General features: G+C 41.7%; 1 protein-coding gene across 4 annotated transcripts; it reads right to left on the bottom strand.

Annotated features, from left to right (window-relative positions):
* Positions 1–104: 104 nt before the first annotated feature.
* On the bottom strand, positions 105–19428 carry LOC110986697 (phenylalanine-4-hydroxylase-like). 4 transcript variants are annotated; one of them, XM_087133947.1, is made up of 15 exons: positions 18592–19428; positions 16382–16776; positions 15288–15459; positions 12677–12790; positions 12308–12485; positions 11058–11146; positions 7688–7755; positions 7379–7575; positions 7011–7146; positions 6516–6585; positions 5889–5945; positions 5517–5612; positions 4708–4841; positions 3503–3618; positions 105–1834 (listed from the first exon to the last, which is right to left on the bottom strand). In XM_087133947.1, exons 3-15 carry the CDS (start codon positions 15351–15353, stop codon positions 1791–1793), a joined length of 1365 nt encoding a protein of 454 aa, XP_086990073.1. In that variant the 5' UTR covers positions 15354–15459; positions 16382–16776; positions 18592–19428; the 3' UTR covers positions 105–1790. The 4 variants fall into 4 exon arrangements, 3 of the variants coding, with proteins under 3 accessions (XP_086990073.1, XP_086990074.1, XP_086990072.1); XM_087133948.1 differs by having other exon boundaries at positions 15288–15379; XM_087133946.1 differs by having other exon boundaries at positions 15288–16776.
* Positions 19429–19522: the final 94 nt, after the last annotated feature.

The following is a 19522-nucleotide window of genomic DNA, read 5'->3' as shown; positions in this document are numbered from 1 at the left end:
ATGTTGAACTGACTCTTCAACTGTTGGATCTGATATTTAGAGTGCTTGGTTTAACATTAAAAATTCGGGGTTCAGAACACTCAAAAGCGTGGGCGCTGACCACGTTTTATGTAAGTGCTCGATCAACAAAACCGCCTCATTACAACTTTATCCCTCATAAAAATAGAAGACCTTCAATCATTAAATACATATGTAAGGGGATACTTTCTTCAAAGTTCCACCCCCAAATTTTCCTACTTTGTTTAGCGTATCAGTTCAATGACCAACATTAAAATATCCCAAAGGTTAGTTTAAAAAGTAAAAGTTAACCACTATAAGATATCATTTTTAACCATAAAAAGTCCTATTTACAAAAAATGGTATCAAAGTTATAATGAAGACAAAAATCCGTTTAAACGATGTGGTATATGTATACAGTACTTACAAGGATACTGATAGTGTAGCGTGCATCATGGATATGACCAATTTAAACACGCTTAAAATACAAATCTGAACCTAATACTACACGACAAACGGAAAAACCAGGGTCGCATCGAATCAAATTATTGTCGAGATTTTGATAAAGTGCACTGAAAGTTTGATGCATGAAATAGTTATTAGGAACGATTACCTGTACAGGACGTTAGAAAATCGGAGACTGCGGTCGTTTGGAATGACTCAGAAACGGTTCAGATTCAGACGTCTCGTGAGCTAAACTCGATACAAGATTTGTTCATGTGTGCTAGTTAGGAAAATTGACTTTTAGAATCCCACAATCCACCAGACGCCTTGCCGTTCTGGGATGCCTTGGCAAACGCGGATCGACACATAGAAATTATGATGTGGATGATGTAAATATACGATTTTCATCTAATTCTGTGACAGAAACATTATGACCAACACAACTATAGCTGGGTGGCAAAATGACGCTAGAGCCACTTATAGAAACATATGTTTACAGCCTATCGCCTCACCCTTATCTTCTCTTATCGATACTGTTGTATCGTTCTATCCAAAGTTTCCCAGTTGTGCTTATCGGCCCATGATTATTTTTGTGCACGTGTTTACCAAATACATGAATTGTCCCATAAATAATTAGGGTCTTATGCTTGCCGACCTGATTATGATCATTTTATGTCTTTATCATCCAAAATAATTGTGAGGAATAACACAAGAAGCGAGCTGCGTGTGTATTTTGTACTTCCAGTGCTGCTCGCGGCTTGCATAGATACTAATCTAAAACCCAAATCAATAGACGTAAAATATAATGACGTCACGTTTTGTTTACACGTGCGCTTTCCCACCTGACTGCCATAGAAAAGTGCACGTGTAAACAGAGCGTGACGTCATATTTGGATTGAGCAAAGTCGTTCTTAATACTGTTGGTTCGGTGCGATTCTGGAATGATAATTTGAACCAGAGGTAACTTCAAGATAATTAGTGTTTTTCCTTAAGAAAGACGGAAGAAAAGGTTTGAGTTTAACAGTGCTGGCATAATCTGGAAATCCCGTCTCCTACTAAATTACCAACTTACGAAATGTGCTTGCAGATTGTTTGGGGTGTTTAGTGTATTTTAACAATTATCGTTTATATTATGACATTGCAACACTTCACAAACTAAGAGGGCCGGAATTTCGTTATCCTACGCAAATATCATTTAAACGTCTATGACAACTAGCCAGTAAATAATGTCATATAGTCAAATTAATCGATCTTTCAGGCAGTTCAATAATTTTCCCATAAAGTCTGTCACTCATCTGAAACGTCCGGTAAGTTTCTTCGTGAAGAATTCCAGGCATAATCGGGTCTGTTCAAGACACTTTGTCGACAGCACCGATCAGGATGTTCAAGTCACCTTTAGGAGAAAAGAAAAGAGCGACAGATATTTTGAAAAGAGAGAGTGAGATGAAGAGGGATGAAAACTATCAATGAGCATAAACTTGAAATGAATCCCCTGTCATTGTTAGTGGTTCATCAGTTCGTTGCTGATGCATGGAAAGGAAAAACTTCTGCCGACGCCCAACATGATAAACATGCCCGCAGGAACACATATTTCTTAGGGGGTGCTCAGCTTGTAAATAAAATTTAAGTCCAAGACCACTCAGCACGTCATATAAGCTTGTGTTTCAACTAGGCTCAGGTTTTTATATCAAGCTGTGCCGTAATTTGAGAGCACCAAAATGCGACCATTACGTCGCGCGCCCTGGTCGCGCGCTGCTTGCACAGCGCGCCCAAGCCAAATACCTGTAGTCTGGATACCAGACCCGGTGATTCCAACTATTCTCGTCGAAGACTTTTTATCAATTCAGTCTTCTTTGGGCAGGAAATAAGACTGCATAGCCAAACAAAAATTGGCTGCGTCCGAATCTGTTGTCTAGAGCTAAGTCTAGGACTTTGCTCCTTAGGAAATATAGCCTACATTGATGAGACACCAAGACATTAAACCTAGCCGTAGCTCTGGAAGCCCGTTTCGGACACGGCCTCTGAACGAACGGACTCCGACATGAATATGCAGATATTTGACTGGCGTTCTGTGCTCTTGAGAAGTGTATTGTTTTAAGAAAAAGTTACACTGCTAATTGTAATCATAAAAATCTAGGGTTTTTCGGTGGATATCTGACATTGGTGAGCCTAATTATGTTTGTGGCTTAATGTGGTCAAAGTTGGGGGTGCTATGTTGCATACCAGCACCCCGATCCAAAAACCTAGGGGTGCTTCAGCACCCACAGAACCCCTCCCGCGTTTCCGCGGGCTTGATGATAAAATAAGAGAAAGGAACTAAGGCTTTGTCCCACTGTTATGGCTCGGGCTATATAGGGGCACGACGTGCGGCTAATGGCCCGTGGCTGCATGCGGCCACTTCCCATGTGCTACTCGAGCAATTTGTCATTCGATTTAGACACGGCTTGACACTCTGATCCGGCTTATCAGCTTGTGCAGCCAGTTTATGGCTGCACAGATGCGTGAACTGCATCATGACGGGGGTCGGCTGATTCGCATCATAAAGGCATCGGTGGGGGAGGGGGTAATTGGCAACCCTCCGATCACAATAACTGATGCCTGCCCTCGTGCTTTCCTCCAAACTGCTAGGCTTGGCAGCCAAGCCTTGGCTGGAGTCCCTGAATCTGTCACTGTGAAGTTGGCCAACAAAATGGGTGCCCAGACATCATGAGCAACTCAAAAGAAGTAGAAGTTTGTACAAAACAAACAGGCAAGTACATACAGGGACACTGGTGGACGAGTTGAGAGATGGGGATTAATTGAGTGATAGAAAGTATAAGGAGGAGGTTCAGTGGTGCTAAGGCAATGAGTCAGTCCGGTCTGTTTCACTTTATTCCAACTGCTTGAGCATCGATCCGTAATACCAATGGTTTGAGGGGTAGGCCTAGTAGGGAGAGCTGAGGAAAGGTGAACTTGATGGAGAGTCGGATCTGAGACAAGGTAGACAAGGAGGACAGATTAATTATTTGATAGTCATTTAGGTAATGCAGGGTGGAGAAGCAAGACGGGCAACGTGATTTACCTCGGATAGACTGGGCCAGCTCCTTCAGCTGTGTCTTCTTCTCCAACACCTCCACAGACTGGGTGTAGGGATCGTAGCGGAGCAAGAAGGGCCGTGGTATGCTGGAGGTATATTGTCTGTCAGTGAAGATAAGTAGAGCAATTAACACTTTCCTATCGTGTTGCCATGGTGATGGGTTCAAATTAATCAAGTTCTCAATACAGTCTCTCAGAAGTCAATCACAAGTCAAACAGTCTCAATCACGTCAAAAGAAATTTTTTTGATATGGTGGTTTTGAAAAGTTATTATCACTGCCTAAAAGGCAATTGCACAAGTATTACAAAAACAAAATTAAAAAATCTCTAAAAGGAAATCCATGAAGTGACATGAACTTGAACATGAACTATTAAAGACAAATTAACAAATTACCAAAATGTTTTCCTGTACAAGAATCCACATCTCCTGAAGAGAGCCATCATGGCAATGAAATTAGCTTTTATTAAAGGGCCTAATTAGTTCTGTTCTGAACAAATCGTGAAGAAGACAATTCTCTGTTAACTGGTGATCCTCTGTGACTTTATAATCATCTTCCGACTCACTTGTGATCCCAGTATGTTACACAGTTTCACCCTTCTTTGGTATTTATATTTTTTAATTTCCTTCTTTATTTCCTTTTATTCATCATCAAATAGTAAAATTGGCGTAACTTTTGCCTTCAGCTATTGTCATGTCTTTTATCTCTTATCCGTCCTTTGTTTTCGTCTAGTAGTTGCTCGCGTTGTTGTTCTTGTTATGTCTTATGTCTCAAAGGCTATTTTTTACAAGTCTCGGCTTATTCAACAGCCTCATGCTCTTTTCTTTTCTCATTTGTACATGGACTACTTTTTCTTTATCTCATCAAAAGTTCATCAAAATGTTCTTGTTTTTCACTTAGCATTTGAAAAACGTTTGTGTACATCCACTTTGCTAATTTCAATATACCGAGTTTATTTAATTATTAATTTATTTTCCTAAGTTTATCCATTTTCTTTAATTCCTATGTAACTCAATGATTGACGTATTTTCTGAACAAGAGTATGGAATAAAATGGCTTCTTGAAATTGAAATTGATTCCAGTCTTTCGTTGATATCATTGCTCATTGAAGCTTATTAAAAATTAATTCACCAATCTTGGCCTCAAATCGAGAGGCTTATTTTTTTCATGGAAACCTCCTCTATGACAGTACCTCATTTTATTCTTGGCGTCTTCAAAGCTCTCTGCTATGAAGTAAACTGGCTGGAAGCCCTCCACGGGGTACTTTTGCACCACCATCTTGGCCGGGTCGAAGGGTTTGAGTTCGGGCTTGTCTGTCAGACAGTACTGGCAGACAGGGTTGGTTAATGTTCAAAAAGTAGTGAAAATAAACAGGAATGCCAAACTGTAGCCTAACAGGGTTGTTGTCGTCCCATTCCTTGCATTTGGATCTTTTTTGGCCGATATGATGAGAAAAAATAAGGAAGCAATATGTTGGTTGTCACTTCATTAAGAGTCATCACTCTTACAGTCCGTCCGTGGTGCTGTTTATCAAGCTGTCTGTTACCTATCTGTCATATGTTTGATACACTATAGAAACTCGGGTGTTAAAATCAACACTTTTGGGTGTTATCAGATGACCACACCATAGGGTGTTGCTTTAACACTGATGATGTCACTTTGCACACCTATAAGTGTTACAGTGCACTAGAAGGTGTTACAAGTAAAACCAAATAACACCAAAATTTTAACACTAGAGAAGTGTTGGTGTAGCCTTCTGATAACACCGTGGGTGTTACATTTAACACCCCAGTTTTTGCAGTGTAGTCTTTCAGATCCGTTCTAGTTGAAATTAAGACTTGTATAAACCAACTAAACAACTTATGTTTGTTTATGTGCTGTTCACCAAATGTCGAAGGATGCACATTAGCACGGCAGAAAAAACGGCCCTATAGAGCCACCAATGTGGTCAATCCAGGATTTCTCTCCTGGAGAGACCTGTGTATGTTCTTTTAGTCTTACCTGCAGTTCCCCGTAGGACGAGAGCAGCCCAGCACCGTATGCTTTGCGTTGACCATTCTGAATACACATCCCGAACTCCACAGTGAACCAGTAGCACTGACCATGCGTGGGGGGGGGTCGGTAATAATCCAACAAGACTTTTAAGCTCACTAATTCCCTAGTATTGCATACATTCAACGATTTCTATAGATCACCAATATTGGCAGAAACTATTGTTTTATTCATAATTTTGTTAATTGCTACACTCTAATGCATGATGCTTTCCGACAAACGTTCGTCCCGAGTCGAAACGGTCAAGAGAAAACGTCGATACAAGGACATCAGGAGTTCCTTACAGAGCACTTTTGAAAAGGTCAACTAATGATAACTTACTGTTGACAGCTTTTCTAAGTATTCGTCAGGTGCACCAAGAGAAGCTAAACCAATATCCTGAGAGTAAAGGAGAAACAAGTCAAGAAACAGTATAGTATCAACCAACAAGGCTTGTCAGGCAAGTGTTTATCTCCAACCGTCCCGGGCATTAAAGCCAGTGATAACTTTTCTACACAAACCCATTAATCGCATGATATCTCCTGGCATATAGTGGTAACCATTGCATTTTTAAATGGAAATATGCACATAACACGAATAAAAAAACTTAGCTTACTCACACACCAACTGGATTGGAACATTGGACCCTCTGCTCACAAGTAACAACCACACTCATTTAAACCTTCTGAGGGCAGGTTCAGACCCAACGCGGAGGGGGCGAATTCGATTTTTTGACGGACAACAAATTTGCAATTTTTATGACCTCTGTCAAAGGTAAGTGAAACACCTTCTGCTTGGTTCCTTTGACATGGCCGCGCTGCCCCCATCTATCAATGTGCAAAGTGGGCACTTAATTATTCTGAATCAAATGCTTTTCTCTGTTTTCGAGAATCATTTTTTCACTTGCGAGTTGGAAACGAACAAAAGCGAGAATTATACGCAAAAAGAAATCACATCCTGAAATCTTACCTGCGAGAACTGGGCAAAGTTGGGATCTGCAAACATGGGCACGTGTCCAATCAGCTCGTGGCAAATGTCACTGGTGATAACAAGAAATAATGTCAGTCCGTTCGGTATTCCAAGAGTGGAGTCCCAACATGAAGTGCGCCCGAGGTTCGTTCCGGTGCCACGGTCTGCGTGTGTGCATCAGTGTGGACATACGCCGACCTGCTTGAACCTCCAATGACCATGCCTTTTGAAATTTACCTATCTGGCTCATTATCCATCAATCTGTGACAAGTTTAGGAAGTCAATTTTTTAATTTTCTCATTTTCAAATATCCGCCGGTATCGTAACTGTATTCTTGAGAGAATAAGTATTTGTTCAAGTGGTTATTGTTTTATCATTGAAGAGGTGCCATTCCCCTCAACAAAAATTTCTCCATTGTTTTGTTGAACGTCACAGCTATTCCCCTCGAACGTTGCAGCTTTTTTATCGAAAAGGTTAGTGTCGATGTAGACTCACGGCTCTGGTGTGTACCAAGGGTTGGATCCGTGCCTAATGTACTGGCTACAGTGGAACACACGGAACGCCAAGGCAGCAAGGAAATCCCTTGAGGAAATCAATCCGGCCGATGGGCGGAGGGTGAATCCAGTGCGATCTGGCCATTGAGGGGAAATTTGACCCAAAAAATCAACTAACAAAACACGTATAGTCACGTCGCTGAATTTTTTCAAAATGCATTCTTGCTACGGCGAGGGCAAACTCGAAATTGCTACAAAACATCACCTCAGGCAACAATCTGCTTGCTGGCTGTCAAAAAGCTGTTAGATTAGTGTCTTTAATGAATCCCTCTGCTCTGTACAGATGCTGAGGGTGAGCATGTGCTTTACCTTTGAGGAAGTTTGAGACATCCTCAAGTTGCGGAATGTTGTCCTCTCGGTAGCCACAGTTTTCCACCAGGAGAGGGAACATGTGGTTGAATTCCCGGCAGGCGTGGGTGGGGAACAGCTCGGTCACCTTGCCAAACACGGTGCCCCAGGTCTTGATCTCGTTGATCGTGTAGGTGACGCGGGGAATCGGGGTCCCACTGGAAAAGGCAATAAGACAAACGATTTGCATATGAACATTCACTTTTGTTTGGAGAAAGAATTAGGTTAATATCTAATGTTGGACAGTGGTATTAACTCCAAGGTACTCACTATTTGTAGTTGAAAGCAATGTCAGCGAATTCTTTGCGCCTGGCGTGGTACGCAGGATCAGCGAAGCCCTGTTGAAGCAATATGGGTAACAACTTAATAGACCTATACTAAACAAATTCGGCTGTCTTCCTTTTTAAAAATCGCCAGAATTTACATAATTTCATAACAATGGAAATCAAACAAAAATTAGTGTCATAATAGATTCAAAGATCACACGCACAGGTCTGTAAATTTTAAATCAAATTTATCTAAACCGAAAATTATGTTCACAGTGGGCATTAGTCCCAAATTTGCGTACTTGCTTATTTTCCTGTTATTCTGATGAGATAGATTAGTGAACAAAAATAGCTGCAAATATAGGCCACGTTCACTGAAAACTTTTCAAAGCAACGAACACAATGTTTGCTACAAGATAAGGTAAGAGCTTTAATATTGTTAATGGCTAATGCATTTAATAGATTGCAAATAAATCAATTTGCTGAAGCTACTGATAACAGAAGAGCTTGATTTAATGTCAGACGAAAGCAATCACACTACAGACCGTGTACCAAGTGTTCCCGAAATCGTGTGTTTTAGTCAGGTGAAGCTGATTTCTATGTGCAACGGTTATCGACAGAGATATTACTCCAGTCCAAAAAGAGGATCATGAGATTTTTAGGTGTTGCCTGGTGGTCACAGAGAGGCAGACGAGTCAAAGCCGACTATTTTTCCCAGCAATATGCGCGCACACCGCCGGCCGAAACACCAGAGGGCACATGAAAAGTAGGAAAGTAGCGTGAAAGTAGGTCACACAGTGAGCTTCCGGAACCCTCGCGCAGCCCGTCTATGGGGCGTTTATTTGGGACTGCCCATCACGTTCTACAATGTCTGGAAAAATGTTTTCCAATTAAACCATCCTAAGAAACACTTTTGTCGGAATTTTAGCTTTGAGTTCAAGAAATATTGTGAAAAAATTACCTGCAGATGTGTAAGAAACGAATTTCATTAGGTCTAACGATCTCCCAACGCCGGCACTATTGTTGCTGGGTCTAAGTGTTAAACCGTTTGCTATCACGTCATGCACTTACATGAGAACAAGAACGTATGACTTCGTGAAGATTTACCTCCCTACAGTCGATGGGTTCTAAATTCAGTCGGGCTGACCTGGTGGAGTTCTTGTCAAAAAAGTTTAGATAACACTTCAGAATTTATCCAATGTAGATCATCCCTTTAAATTCATTTCCTTCAAACTCTGCTAAAACTTACTTTGTTCTCCTGTTTATTTCAATCGTTATACCTAGCGGCTATCAGAAAATAATTTCTGAACTTTTCTGTTGCGTGCGAGCACCTTGAGTTGCACTGGTCGTTATGCATTTTTTAGAGTTTCGGAAGTGAGAGGTCAGTTTTGGCGTCAAACTTTTCTTTTAGCTTCAATAAATTAATATATTAGTTAAACTTTTACACAGACAGTTTATGGAGTTGATTTTTTAAGTAAATGAATGAAAAATAAATGCAAAATTCATGCACATTATCTGTCCAGTTCAAGGGTTTCGGTAACGCGCCATCAGGGTCAACTTGAGGCTCTATTCTCATTATAAAATACCAAGAGTCGATCGTATGAGGGCGTGCTCTGCATCCTGTGCGTTGAGCTCACAGACATAATTATAAACTCATAGACTGCCACACCGCATTCCAAAACTGTACATGAACATTTCGTGATATGCACCGCGCCCAATTAAAATCAAAACAATCAAATTCACCCCTCGGTATGGATAATTTACACAAAGGTGAAGAATTCCATCCTGGAAATTCTATAAAACCATTTTTCAACTCCTTTATAGTCCTCTATAGTCCACATGGATTCAAAATAATGCGGTTGGCAACATTTTGAAACAAGGTGCAGTGCAGTATCGAACAAAAAGCGAACATATTTTGAGAGCGCAATGTAAACAAATACAAGTGTATCAGGAATAGCATACAAAGCTATCTTGACAGCCTTCACTTTCAAAAATCAGCGTTGCAGATCGGCCATAACTCATCCAATTTCGAGGTGTCCCAAACGACAGGAGTATGGTATATGGGTCTTTCACTAAGGGGTGCTTCCCTTCAACTCGAATGAGTGTGCATTCGGCATGAGCTCTGGGGTTAGGTGCTCTTATTGGGGATACGTTCTGCCAGGCAGAAGGACTCCGTATCCGCCTTGAGCAGAAGCACTCCCTCATCGGTTGAAAAGAGCCATGTTGTCGGGCAGTGCTCATTTTGTTGGTAGCGACGCTGCTGTAAAGTTTGTATGTCATAGTTGTTTGTGAACCAGCGAAGTGCAGTTTCCAGCAAAGGAACTAGACTGCATGGTTCCGTTCCGTTCGTAGTCTCCGGACGTCTTACAGTCGTCCTCCTAACGTAGGGCCTGGTAGCGAGTAATGAATCCGGCAGAATTCTGCCGGGTGTGCGTAAATGAGGAAACGATGCGCGCTCAATGTACAAATCCTCAAGCAGGAGCTGATAGCATATTTTGCTTTTTTCCTCTTCGTTATCGAAAATAACCATAAATTATTCATTTATCTAGAATTTAGAACGATAACCACTGATTTGAAATAAAATGGTGTAAAATAATTTATTGATGATAATCATTGAAAAAATACAATACTACACCGTGATCAAAAGAGGCTTAGCAAAGGACAGGTACTTGTGTTTTATTCACCTCTCCGCTTGAATGCGTTTCCGGTCAAAGGCTAACTGCTGTTGGCCCGACTAAAACTTGAATATTCAGCATCCAAATTGACAGGGCTAGCTACCGTCCCTATATTTTTTATAATAGGGACTGGGACCAGTCCACAAAGGACCCCCTTGCCTTTGCTAGGACAATTACGCCCTCTTTTGCTCCAGCTCTGGGCTCATGATTTAATCAGCAAAACCGTTAGTTTGTACCTGAGAGTACACAAGATGCTCTGTTGTCTTACCGTTCATGGACTCCTTGGAAATCAAGTTTGGGCTCTCCATTGGAGTCCCCCAAACCAGCATTGTATCTTGACTGTTATGAGTCGTCCAAAGAGCATCTTTGGGACCTCATTTACGCTAGGAAGGGGTTTGGCCGTCGCATTACTGGCTTTACAGCGCAGTGAACCTACGATACGACTTCGTTAGCTTCTTTCTGTCGAATTTGCATAAATCAAACCGGCCAGCATCCTCTCAGGTGAAGCAGGAACAAGGAAGAAGTGCCAGGGATTAGTTTCTTCCACCTGCATACCCCATTCAATCCTAATTACTTAACCACGAGACGCCGACTCAACATATTTTAATGTAGAGGCATTATGCTACAAAGAATCTTCATTTCTTGTAGTTTGTTGTTTGTTTGTTTGTTTGTTTTTCTTTTGTTTTATAATTAACTCACTGGATAGTCCGCCTCGAAATCTGCTCCATATCCCACGATGCTCCGGGCAAGCGTATCCGTATCCTTGATCTTTCTCGGGAACCACGGGACTGGAAGGCGAGGTAAGCCGTCAGAAACAACCAAATCACGGGTCAAATCTACTAATGTGCTTTCTCCAAATTCCCTTTAATTTGCAGTTACTTACGCTGGGTGGGCCTAAAAAGGGCTCTACTCGTCTATAGCACATTCATACCTCTGCAACGAAGGTTGTCTATAGGTTTATTGATAGATGGGAAATGAAACTGTAATCTTGTATTCCTCTCACTGAATGGTTGGAGTTATGCAGTTTGCCCTTTCAGTTAACATGTGATACTTAATTGGGATGGTTTCAATATAGACTTACTTACAGAATCTTGGCTGTAAATTCTTATTTGTTTAAAATTGGTAAAAGAGATAACAACTTGTGTTCTTTTTTGTAAAGCTGAGAGTGAAACCTTGATGCATCACTTTTGTACTTGTAAGTTTTCCACCTCTTTTTGGAATCAGATCGGAGATTGGCTTAAAAATACCCTGAACACTGATATTTTTTGGATAACAAAACTACCCTTTTCGCAATTTATGATGATTCCAGAAATGTACTCAATTTAATTATCTTGCTTTGCCGTTTCCACATTCATAAGGTGAAAATGGTTTTGTGCACGATTAAACTCTTCTTCAGCGTATGAAAAGTGTTTGAAATCTTTTTGAAGTTTAGTGAACAGTAAAGTACACTTGCAAAATAGAAGGTTTTCCAGGCACGCTGGGCCGCTGTCAGAGTGATGCAAATCCAGGAAGACACGGTTCAGTTGCATATGTTTATAAGCAAGTTTTGAACCCAAACTTGCCCTTGGAAATCATTTAAGAGAAAAGATGCTCGCTGGCTTATTGACATATACTTATACGATAACTTGCTTGGAAATCTTCAATAGCGATGTATGAAAATCTAACAATTTTTTGCGCACAAATCAATGCAACATTGAGAGTTGGTGGTAGAACCACCAAAAGTACCATTACATGGTACTTTTGCGTATGGAATGCAAATTCATATTAGCATAAAAATCACAAAGGCCACAAAATACAGGGGAAAAAAAGCAAAACAAAACTTCAATTTCATGGATTAATTTCAGTAATCTTTATCAACTTAACATAATTTCTTCAACTCAGACCCACCCCTTCGCTCATACTTGTGGGTATCATAGTTATTATCCTAACTTACTTACTTAGTAACTTACTTGTTTTTTTCTCTGAGGGAGGCGAAAGCACTTGGACATACTTTGCCTTCTCTTTCAGCTTATCCAGGACAGTGTCCAACTTGTCCGCCTTCTCTTCGCAGACTATCAGGAATTCGTAGTCTCCTTTGTCTCGCTTGGACAGGCGAGACTCAATCAGCGACAAGTTAATGCCATACTCCTAGAAGAAAATATGTGAACTTTGCAAATGTAGTATGTTCTGAGCCAATACAGCTAAGAGGTCCAAGTAGAAGGGAGTACCGGTGTTTCTCACAAGACTGGGTGGGATTCGCGAAATGGCCCAAGTTTCAATGCGTTATGACAATATCCAAGCTTAATTTGAATTTTTTTTAGTTTAAACATGGTACGTACCTCGAATATCATGAGAGTGCGAGCAAGAATTCCTACTTCGTCTTTCAACCCAATTACGAGAGCTGTGTGGCCATTCTCCACCGTCAGTTCTGAATTACCATTCTGCAGATGATCCTATGAATCAGATCCAAATTGACAGGATGAAAATGACAGGGATATTAAAGGTTCGATATTTGAACACTATTGAGGACGTCGGGCAACTGAGTGCAAGGAACTCAGACAGTTCCTTTCAACCAGACTCGACGGTGCTCAAGGCATACCGGACGACGCCGATGGCTGACGAATTAAGAATCTGAAAGTTAGTGTCTTTTGGGGTATGTGCCATTACCAATGGTACTGTCGTGGATCGTGCGTTCTTGGAGCTTTGCTGTGCCGTTAATTTTGCCCATCATATATAGCCAAATATGTACCTGCTTTTTGTTTTTGAGTTAGGTTAGTTTGTGGTGGTTGCATGACTGTTTTCTTTTTGAAACGAAAACGCCAACTGACAGTTCAAGATTGTACTACCACAGTGGATAAGCCTAACCTATAGTTAGATTACGAATCCGCCCACTCAGAAACGTAATGTTAGAAGAAAAAAAAGAAAAATCTTAGCATTTTTCATAACCGGCACGATTTTTCGTGTTTTTTTTTTAAATTCCCAACGCAGCGTTTTGAGTCAGTTTGAAAAAAAGTCGAAGTTATTTTCCCTTCATTGTACCAAAAGCACTTAGGCCTATATACGTCTTTTAAATATAGTGTAAGTTAGGTGTGTAAATGTGTTTTTCCCGCCCTCCTACCCACGATATTTCACACTATATTTATAATCTAATAGAATAAAGAACTCTCGGCCATAAAGACAAATTTTGAGAACAAAATCCTCATTCGTCTCTCTCGAGCCGTCACTCAAAACATGGATGACGGGTTTGGATAAGTTGGTTGATGGGAATGGCGCACGTGCACCTGAAGGTCGTGAACCGCGCGCGAATGTAGCATGCGCAGTACGCTAATGGCGTAATCTACAACATGTTCAGGCTGTATTTTATTTTGTTGTTTGTCAGACCTGTTTGTCGCCTTTGCGGGTAACGTCAGCAACGGAAAACTGCCATGGTAGACGAACTTCATTTCAAAGATCTGGACCTGTAATGCCTTAAACTAACACGCAGAGGTCATTGAAGCCACTGGTGGCCATCTTACCGCGCAAAATACAAATGTAAAACAAAGGCTTGCTGGCCGTTCGGATTGTGGCATCAGTTGTTACAATGGCAAGCGAGCCAATTCACCATCACCTTGTATTCGGCACCATAAAATGGCCGCCTGTGGCTTCAATCGGTACAAGGGCATTGCGAGTCCAGCTGATCTTTTATATGCATATATGACGTCCGTGCCCTTTAAACCACGTTCCCCATATCGCACATACTGCAGTGTAGGGGGCCTACGAGAAATATAACTGGTAAATTAATTTTATGCAGTGACTGCACGTATGACCAGCCATAGAGGTCATACTTTTCAAAACTGAATACTGTTCATTGCCTGCAGTTTGTCATTGAATTAGGACTCTGCCTTTACAAAACCACTTTTATATACCCGTTTTTACCAATGTGAGGCACAGACCTTGCTCCAAGCTGGACCATTTACGCCTTTAATACCGGCCTCACGCATAACTCGACGAACAGCCTGTAGCTATCTGTCCCATAAACAAGCGAAGCGTGGCTGCGTATATAGCACTGAGTTCAGAAAATTTACTGGAGGCCGTATTTGGGGTGGTGGGGCTCCAGGGAAGCTGCATGGAGGGGACGTTAGGTTGGCCAGAGGGGTGATAGATGGTGACTGAGCTCATATAAATAGTATAGTCTGACTGGTTCAAGAGGTGCGTTTAAAATATGGGCGATTCACAATAATACGCCAGTGCTTCGGCCAATCAAAACGTGCGAAATCTGTCGACCCACTGCGGGTTTGGAAAGGGTCGACATATTTTGCACATTGTGATTGGCCAACGCGTTGCGAACTCTCGGTGGCGCACTATTGTGATACGCCTGTTTGGGGGAGCAATCTTTCCTGTAAGAGTTGAAACGACTTTTTCGTAGATTTGACCTGTAGATATGGGCAAAACCTGCTGATTGGATCCGCAGCAAATATTTCAATAATTCATCGGCTTACAGGGAATGTGCGCCCTTGAACGATGACGGCTTCAAATTTTTGTATCAAAATCTACAGCCTAGGGCCTACAGTATATTTTCCATACACGTAATCTTTTTTGACATGCTGGAGCGAACTATATCAACTTGAGTGGGCTCAACCTCGTGCAAGGAGAAATGTCAGGTTGAAACTTGCATGACAGGAGAAAACGGTGGTACTAGATTAATAAAAATCTCCGTAACGGCACAAAAAACTGGGCAGCCTGAGATAAGAGCGAAAATGGTGCACTCAAGAAGCAGGAGAGCGGGTATAGGGGTGTGGTCGTGCTGTATTACCATGTGTTGAATTAACGAATTCAACAAAGTGGCACAAGTCATGAAAGCTAAGAATAACAAGAAGACAGTACCAACAAGAGAGCCCATAGGATGAGTACATCTTGTAATAGTATGAGCCAAGGCAATGGGGAAGAGGCATCTACTAAATCTCAACTTACCGTGCTGGATCTCAACAATCTGCTAGACTGAAACCCTCGTTTCTTGTCAGCCGAGCCGCAGTCCATTTCTACTTAAAGGTTTCGCCGAAACCCTCACGAGGACGTGTGAGGGACACAGACGATAAAACGAGATAGTTTTAACTCACCAGGCAAATAAAAGAGGCTAGAATACCTGTCATGGAATGGTTGAATTGCACGGTTATTTTTTACAGAGCCTCAGTGGGTTAGTACAAGCCAACAATCGAGCTCTTCTGCTCACATATCCGTGCAACTGACAATGGTCTCTATAGCGGCATTCTTTTTACTCCAGTGTTCCGCACACGTTCTGGACGTAGCTCTAGGGATCGAGAACTGGCCACCGAGGTCGACTGATGGCCACCGCGTATGTCAGAAGGTTCGACTACATTGTATTTGTCGAGCACTTTCGTTAATTTAAGCTACTTCCTTTCATTATGTGTGTCTTCTTCAAAGAGTGCTTTTACCTCCAAAAGAAGTCCACAATCGTGCTCAGAGAGTTAGTTTTTCTATTTGGGGGAAATGCTCAAAATAAGCGTGCATAATTATTATGTAAGTCATGTATTGTTTTCAAAATGACGATGAGGCTTTAAACGAGCACATTAATCATTCAAAAAAGATCTTATGTTGTGGTTCAATGGAAAATCAAGAAAACGATGGATTGGAGAGATGGTAACAAAAAGCCTGAGTTGTGGGTGCAAATGGACTAGGTCGACTGCAGGGAGATGGCCAACGAGGGACATGACCCCCTCCCAAAACAAGGGAGCCATTTTAATGAAAGGCGAAATGTTGGTCCACTTTGTTTCCCTTCATTCAAAAGGCGGGTAAAAAGTCCCGAAACGTTGCCTTAACTAAAGAAAGGCCTGAAAGATTGAAAGAAAAACTTCAAAATTTTGGTACTATCCCCCCCCCCATTTGCCCTTCCCCGAAAATATGGTTCTGAAGTTTCCTTGCGTTAGTTGACGAAGGGGTCAGGAGGAATCTGATTTCACGCCGATATCAGACTGATTTCACGCCGGTAGTTAGACTTTCGGTTCAGAGATACAAGTCATCAAACTATTATTATTTTTAAAACTTACTTTGAGTGAGACTCCCAAAGATGAGCACCGCCCTCATCACTGTTAAACATCAAGTTATCCGCCTCGAGCAGAAGCATCCCCTAATCGTTTGCAAAGAGCCTCACTGGTTGCGAATGTTCAGTCTTGTTGGTAGCGATGCATTCGATGTGTGCACTTCCTAGTCGTTCGCGAACCAGCGACGTTCAGTTCCGACCAAATGAGCCTTCGTTGCTAAGAAAACAGCGCCCTCTCTTGGTCCAGCTCAAGGGCCCATATTAGAGGTGCTATTGCTTTACCCGGCGACACACTAAATATAGCTACAGACAACCCGGCATAGGGTGACAGGCTTGCTGCTGCTGGAAGTAGTGTACCAATCTCATCTGCATCAGTCGGAGACAGAGCCCAAAATTCAAACCCTGCGGGGAGGGGGAATGAAACTCCATTGAGTGTAATTATTTAGTTCCACTCCAATGGAGCAACTTCCATGCGTAGGCCACAATTCGCTATTTATATTAACCCGGGCATCACGCTGGGGAAACCAGACTTGAACAAAGGTTACAATCTTGGGTACAATCCTGGACAAAATTCTTATCTCAATAGGAATTTAAGTCCGACATTTCAACAGGGGAGGCTTCCATGAGGCACGAAGACTGGTCTCCTCTAAAGAACCATTTTCCGGTAGGAAAGCACGTGGTGTGTCTCAAAACAGTTATGCTGATCAGTAGACAGCCGAAAATGCAAAACCTTGAGGGAAACTATCCTATACTATAATGTTGACGACGGCGAGACCGGAATATTTTGGATGTTTTCGGAAAATGGAGGAAGTCCTCCTTTTTGTTACGTGACAAAAGGTTAGTCAAATTTCTTATTATTATTTCTGATCTTTAATCAGGGTAGCCCGTTCACATTTTAGTGTGGTCTTCCACGGGGCCCTGGGAAAAAAGCTACGAGAGCAAAAATAGTAACAAAGGTGACATTTACAAATTATTAAAGGAACAGATATTCACAATAATAGATAATATAGTTTTAGACTAAAATAACAAGAGTATATTACATAAACAAAATCTGAAATTTTAACAATATGTGTGGTCTAGGAACCAGACTACGAGACCGTCTCATCCAATAGAATTTTGAAAGGGGATTATAATTAATTGTCCAACAAAAATTTTACCGGCAGTGATCACCAAAACTATCCCTACAGTGCTATTGGCCTGAAGCCTCAAAGGAGGATATACCCCGATTCATACATGTGTGCGTGCGTCTACATATGGAATGACATCGAAAAAAAAGGAACTGTGTGTGTGTGACCGCCCTCTATCGATGGATGATTTTACGAAGTAAGCTGCCATATTGTGAGCATCATGGAAAATGGACTGGTCCCCGTCCCTATTGCGTATTGTTTTCCTGGGAAAGTTAGGGGTAATTGTTATATATGGGCGTGGTTAACTGCAAGCTCGATCAGGTTCGTGGACACGTAGAAACTTAAGTGCTGAGGTAAATGTCGGGCGATTATGAAAACATCCTCCAACCAACTATTCCCCACCAAGAAAACAATTTACTACGTATAGACGTGAACCCTTAGCTTGTTGGTTCCCAAGTATAATGCTCTTCTGGGTGCACCACTACAAATAAATTCCCATAGACAGCAGTGATAAATCCCCATACTTCACAAACATTTTAAAAATACTCACAACTCTCACAGGTGTTCAGGCTGCACAGAAAAATGATGTTCCACATGTCCTCTTTCATTTTCCTTTCAATTTTCGGGGGGTTGACCAATGAATTTTTGAGAAATTTTCACCAGAAGCAGACCACCCCTAAAATGCAGAAAATGTCCCTGTCCAGAAAAGTAGCCATTTTGAAAAACCCTCCCTCAGCAAAATGGCTCAAATAGTGCCACTTTCATACCCGATTGCATCCAAATTGCTCAGAATTGGAAGCCCCGAGTCCGGCCCAGAGGTCCAGTCTCATATTTCTTGAATTCCTCAGTTCCATGGCTCTCAGGTCCCTCTAATATAGAATATTTTGAGTGTATAACTTTTATTAATGAGCTCGGCGGACATATTTCTGGCCTAATTACCAGGGTGCACCCTTCTAACAGAGCTACCATGCAAGTCGGCAAAGAAAGGCAATTTTGTTTTGTTTTGTTTTATACTTAAACGTTTGTGTACCCCATTTATGATAACGCGAGATTATGAGAACTCGAGCTAGAACCCGCTTGGAAAACTTACAACCATCTGTCTTTCTTTTGCCGCTTTGAGGTGCACTTGAGCTCGAGGCAGATAGGCTCATCCAGAACTAAATTAAAACCATTGCTGTGTGAAGGCGCAACGCCCGTGAGTGGGCGGTACGCGCGCGCTCAACACCTCTTCGACCAATGAGGTGTTGCGACTTGCCAAAAGAATGCGCGCTGAAGTTGAAGAACTCACGCGTGAGCATTGATGTCTCCTCGGTGACCTCGAATAGGCCTAAATCTGAAGGTATCTGGGTCCTACACACTATGGCCGGAGCATCACACAAAACAAACTCAATGTACCAATCGTTTCAAAAAGGGCGTACCTTGAATCAGATGCTGAAATTTATCCCATTTCGGATGTTAGCAGTTTCCGTGCTAAGGCAAATTTGAGGATTAAAAAATACAAAATCGCGGCTCGCGGTTATCGATTTTGAAGTCGAATTTCCGCTCTGTCTGCTGGCATTTTAGTAACTCCATTTCCCACGAGCCACCCCGGTAAATGTTAACAATGAACTTGTAAATGCCAACGGAAATCAATCGCATACTCGGCTACTTTTACACGTTATTGATCAGGCTTCGGCTTTCACAGCTTGGGTTTCGGAAGTAAATTTGACCGCTGACACCTCTCCAGGACAGCAGGTGTTCTGATTTTAGCCCGGGATTGACTTTGGCGCCACTTGATCGTATTTACGCGGTCGGAAATTGGACAGTATCATTGAAAAACATGCAAATCACAATATCAGAGTGCAGAAAAGATTTTGAAATTCTTCAAAACCCATATCTTAACAGGCTACTGTCATTCCTTTGGTAAGTCTGAATTTCATAAATACCAAACATAATTGAAGAAGGAACACTTTCGAATCTTGAACTGCATGTACTGTACATGATGTAGCCAACATGTATGAACATACAAGCAGAGACATTTG

This window comes from Acanthaster planci, linkage group LG03 (genome assembly GCF_054643075.1).
Source record: "Acanthaster planci isolate LZ-2023a linkage group LG03, COTS_SCS, whole genome shotgun sequence".
In the NCBI taxonomy this organism is placed as follows: Eukaryota; Metazoa; Echinodermata; class Asteroidea; order Valvatida; family Acanthasteridae; genus Acanthaster; species Acanthaster planci.
This window is presented reverse-complemented; position numbering and strand designations above follow the sequence as displayed.

Excerpts from the sequence above, each read along its gene's own strand:
- LOC110986697 (XM_087133946.1), bottom strand. The coding sequence starts at position 15,353 with ATGGACTGCGGCTCGGCTGACAAGAAACGAGGGTTTCAGTCTAGCAGA. Across the intron at positions 3,619-4,707 it reads GACGCCAAGAATAAAATGAG|ACAATATACCTCCAGCATAC; the intron begins GTACTGTCATAG and ends CTTCACTGACAG. Across the intron at positions 1,835-3,502 it reads GCTGGCCCAGTCTATCCGAG|GTGACTTGAACATCCTGATC; the intron begins GTAAATCACGTT and ends TTTCTCCTAAAG.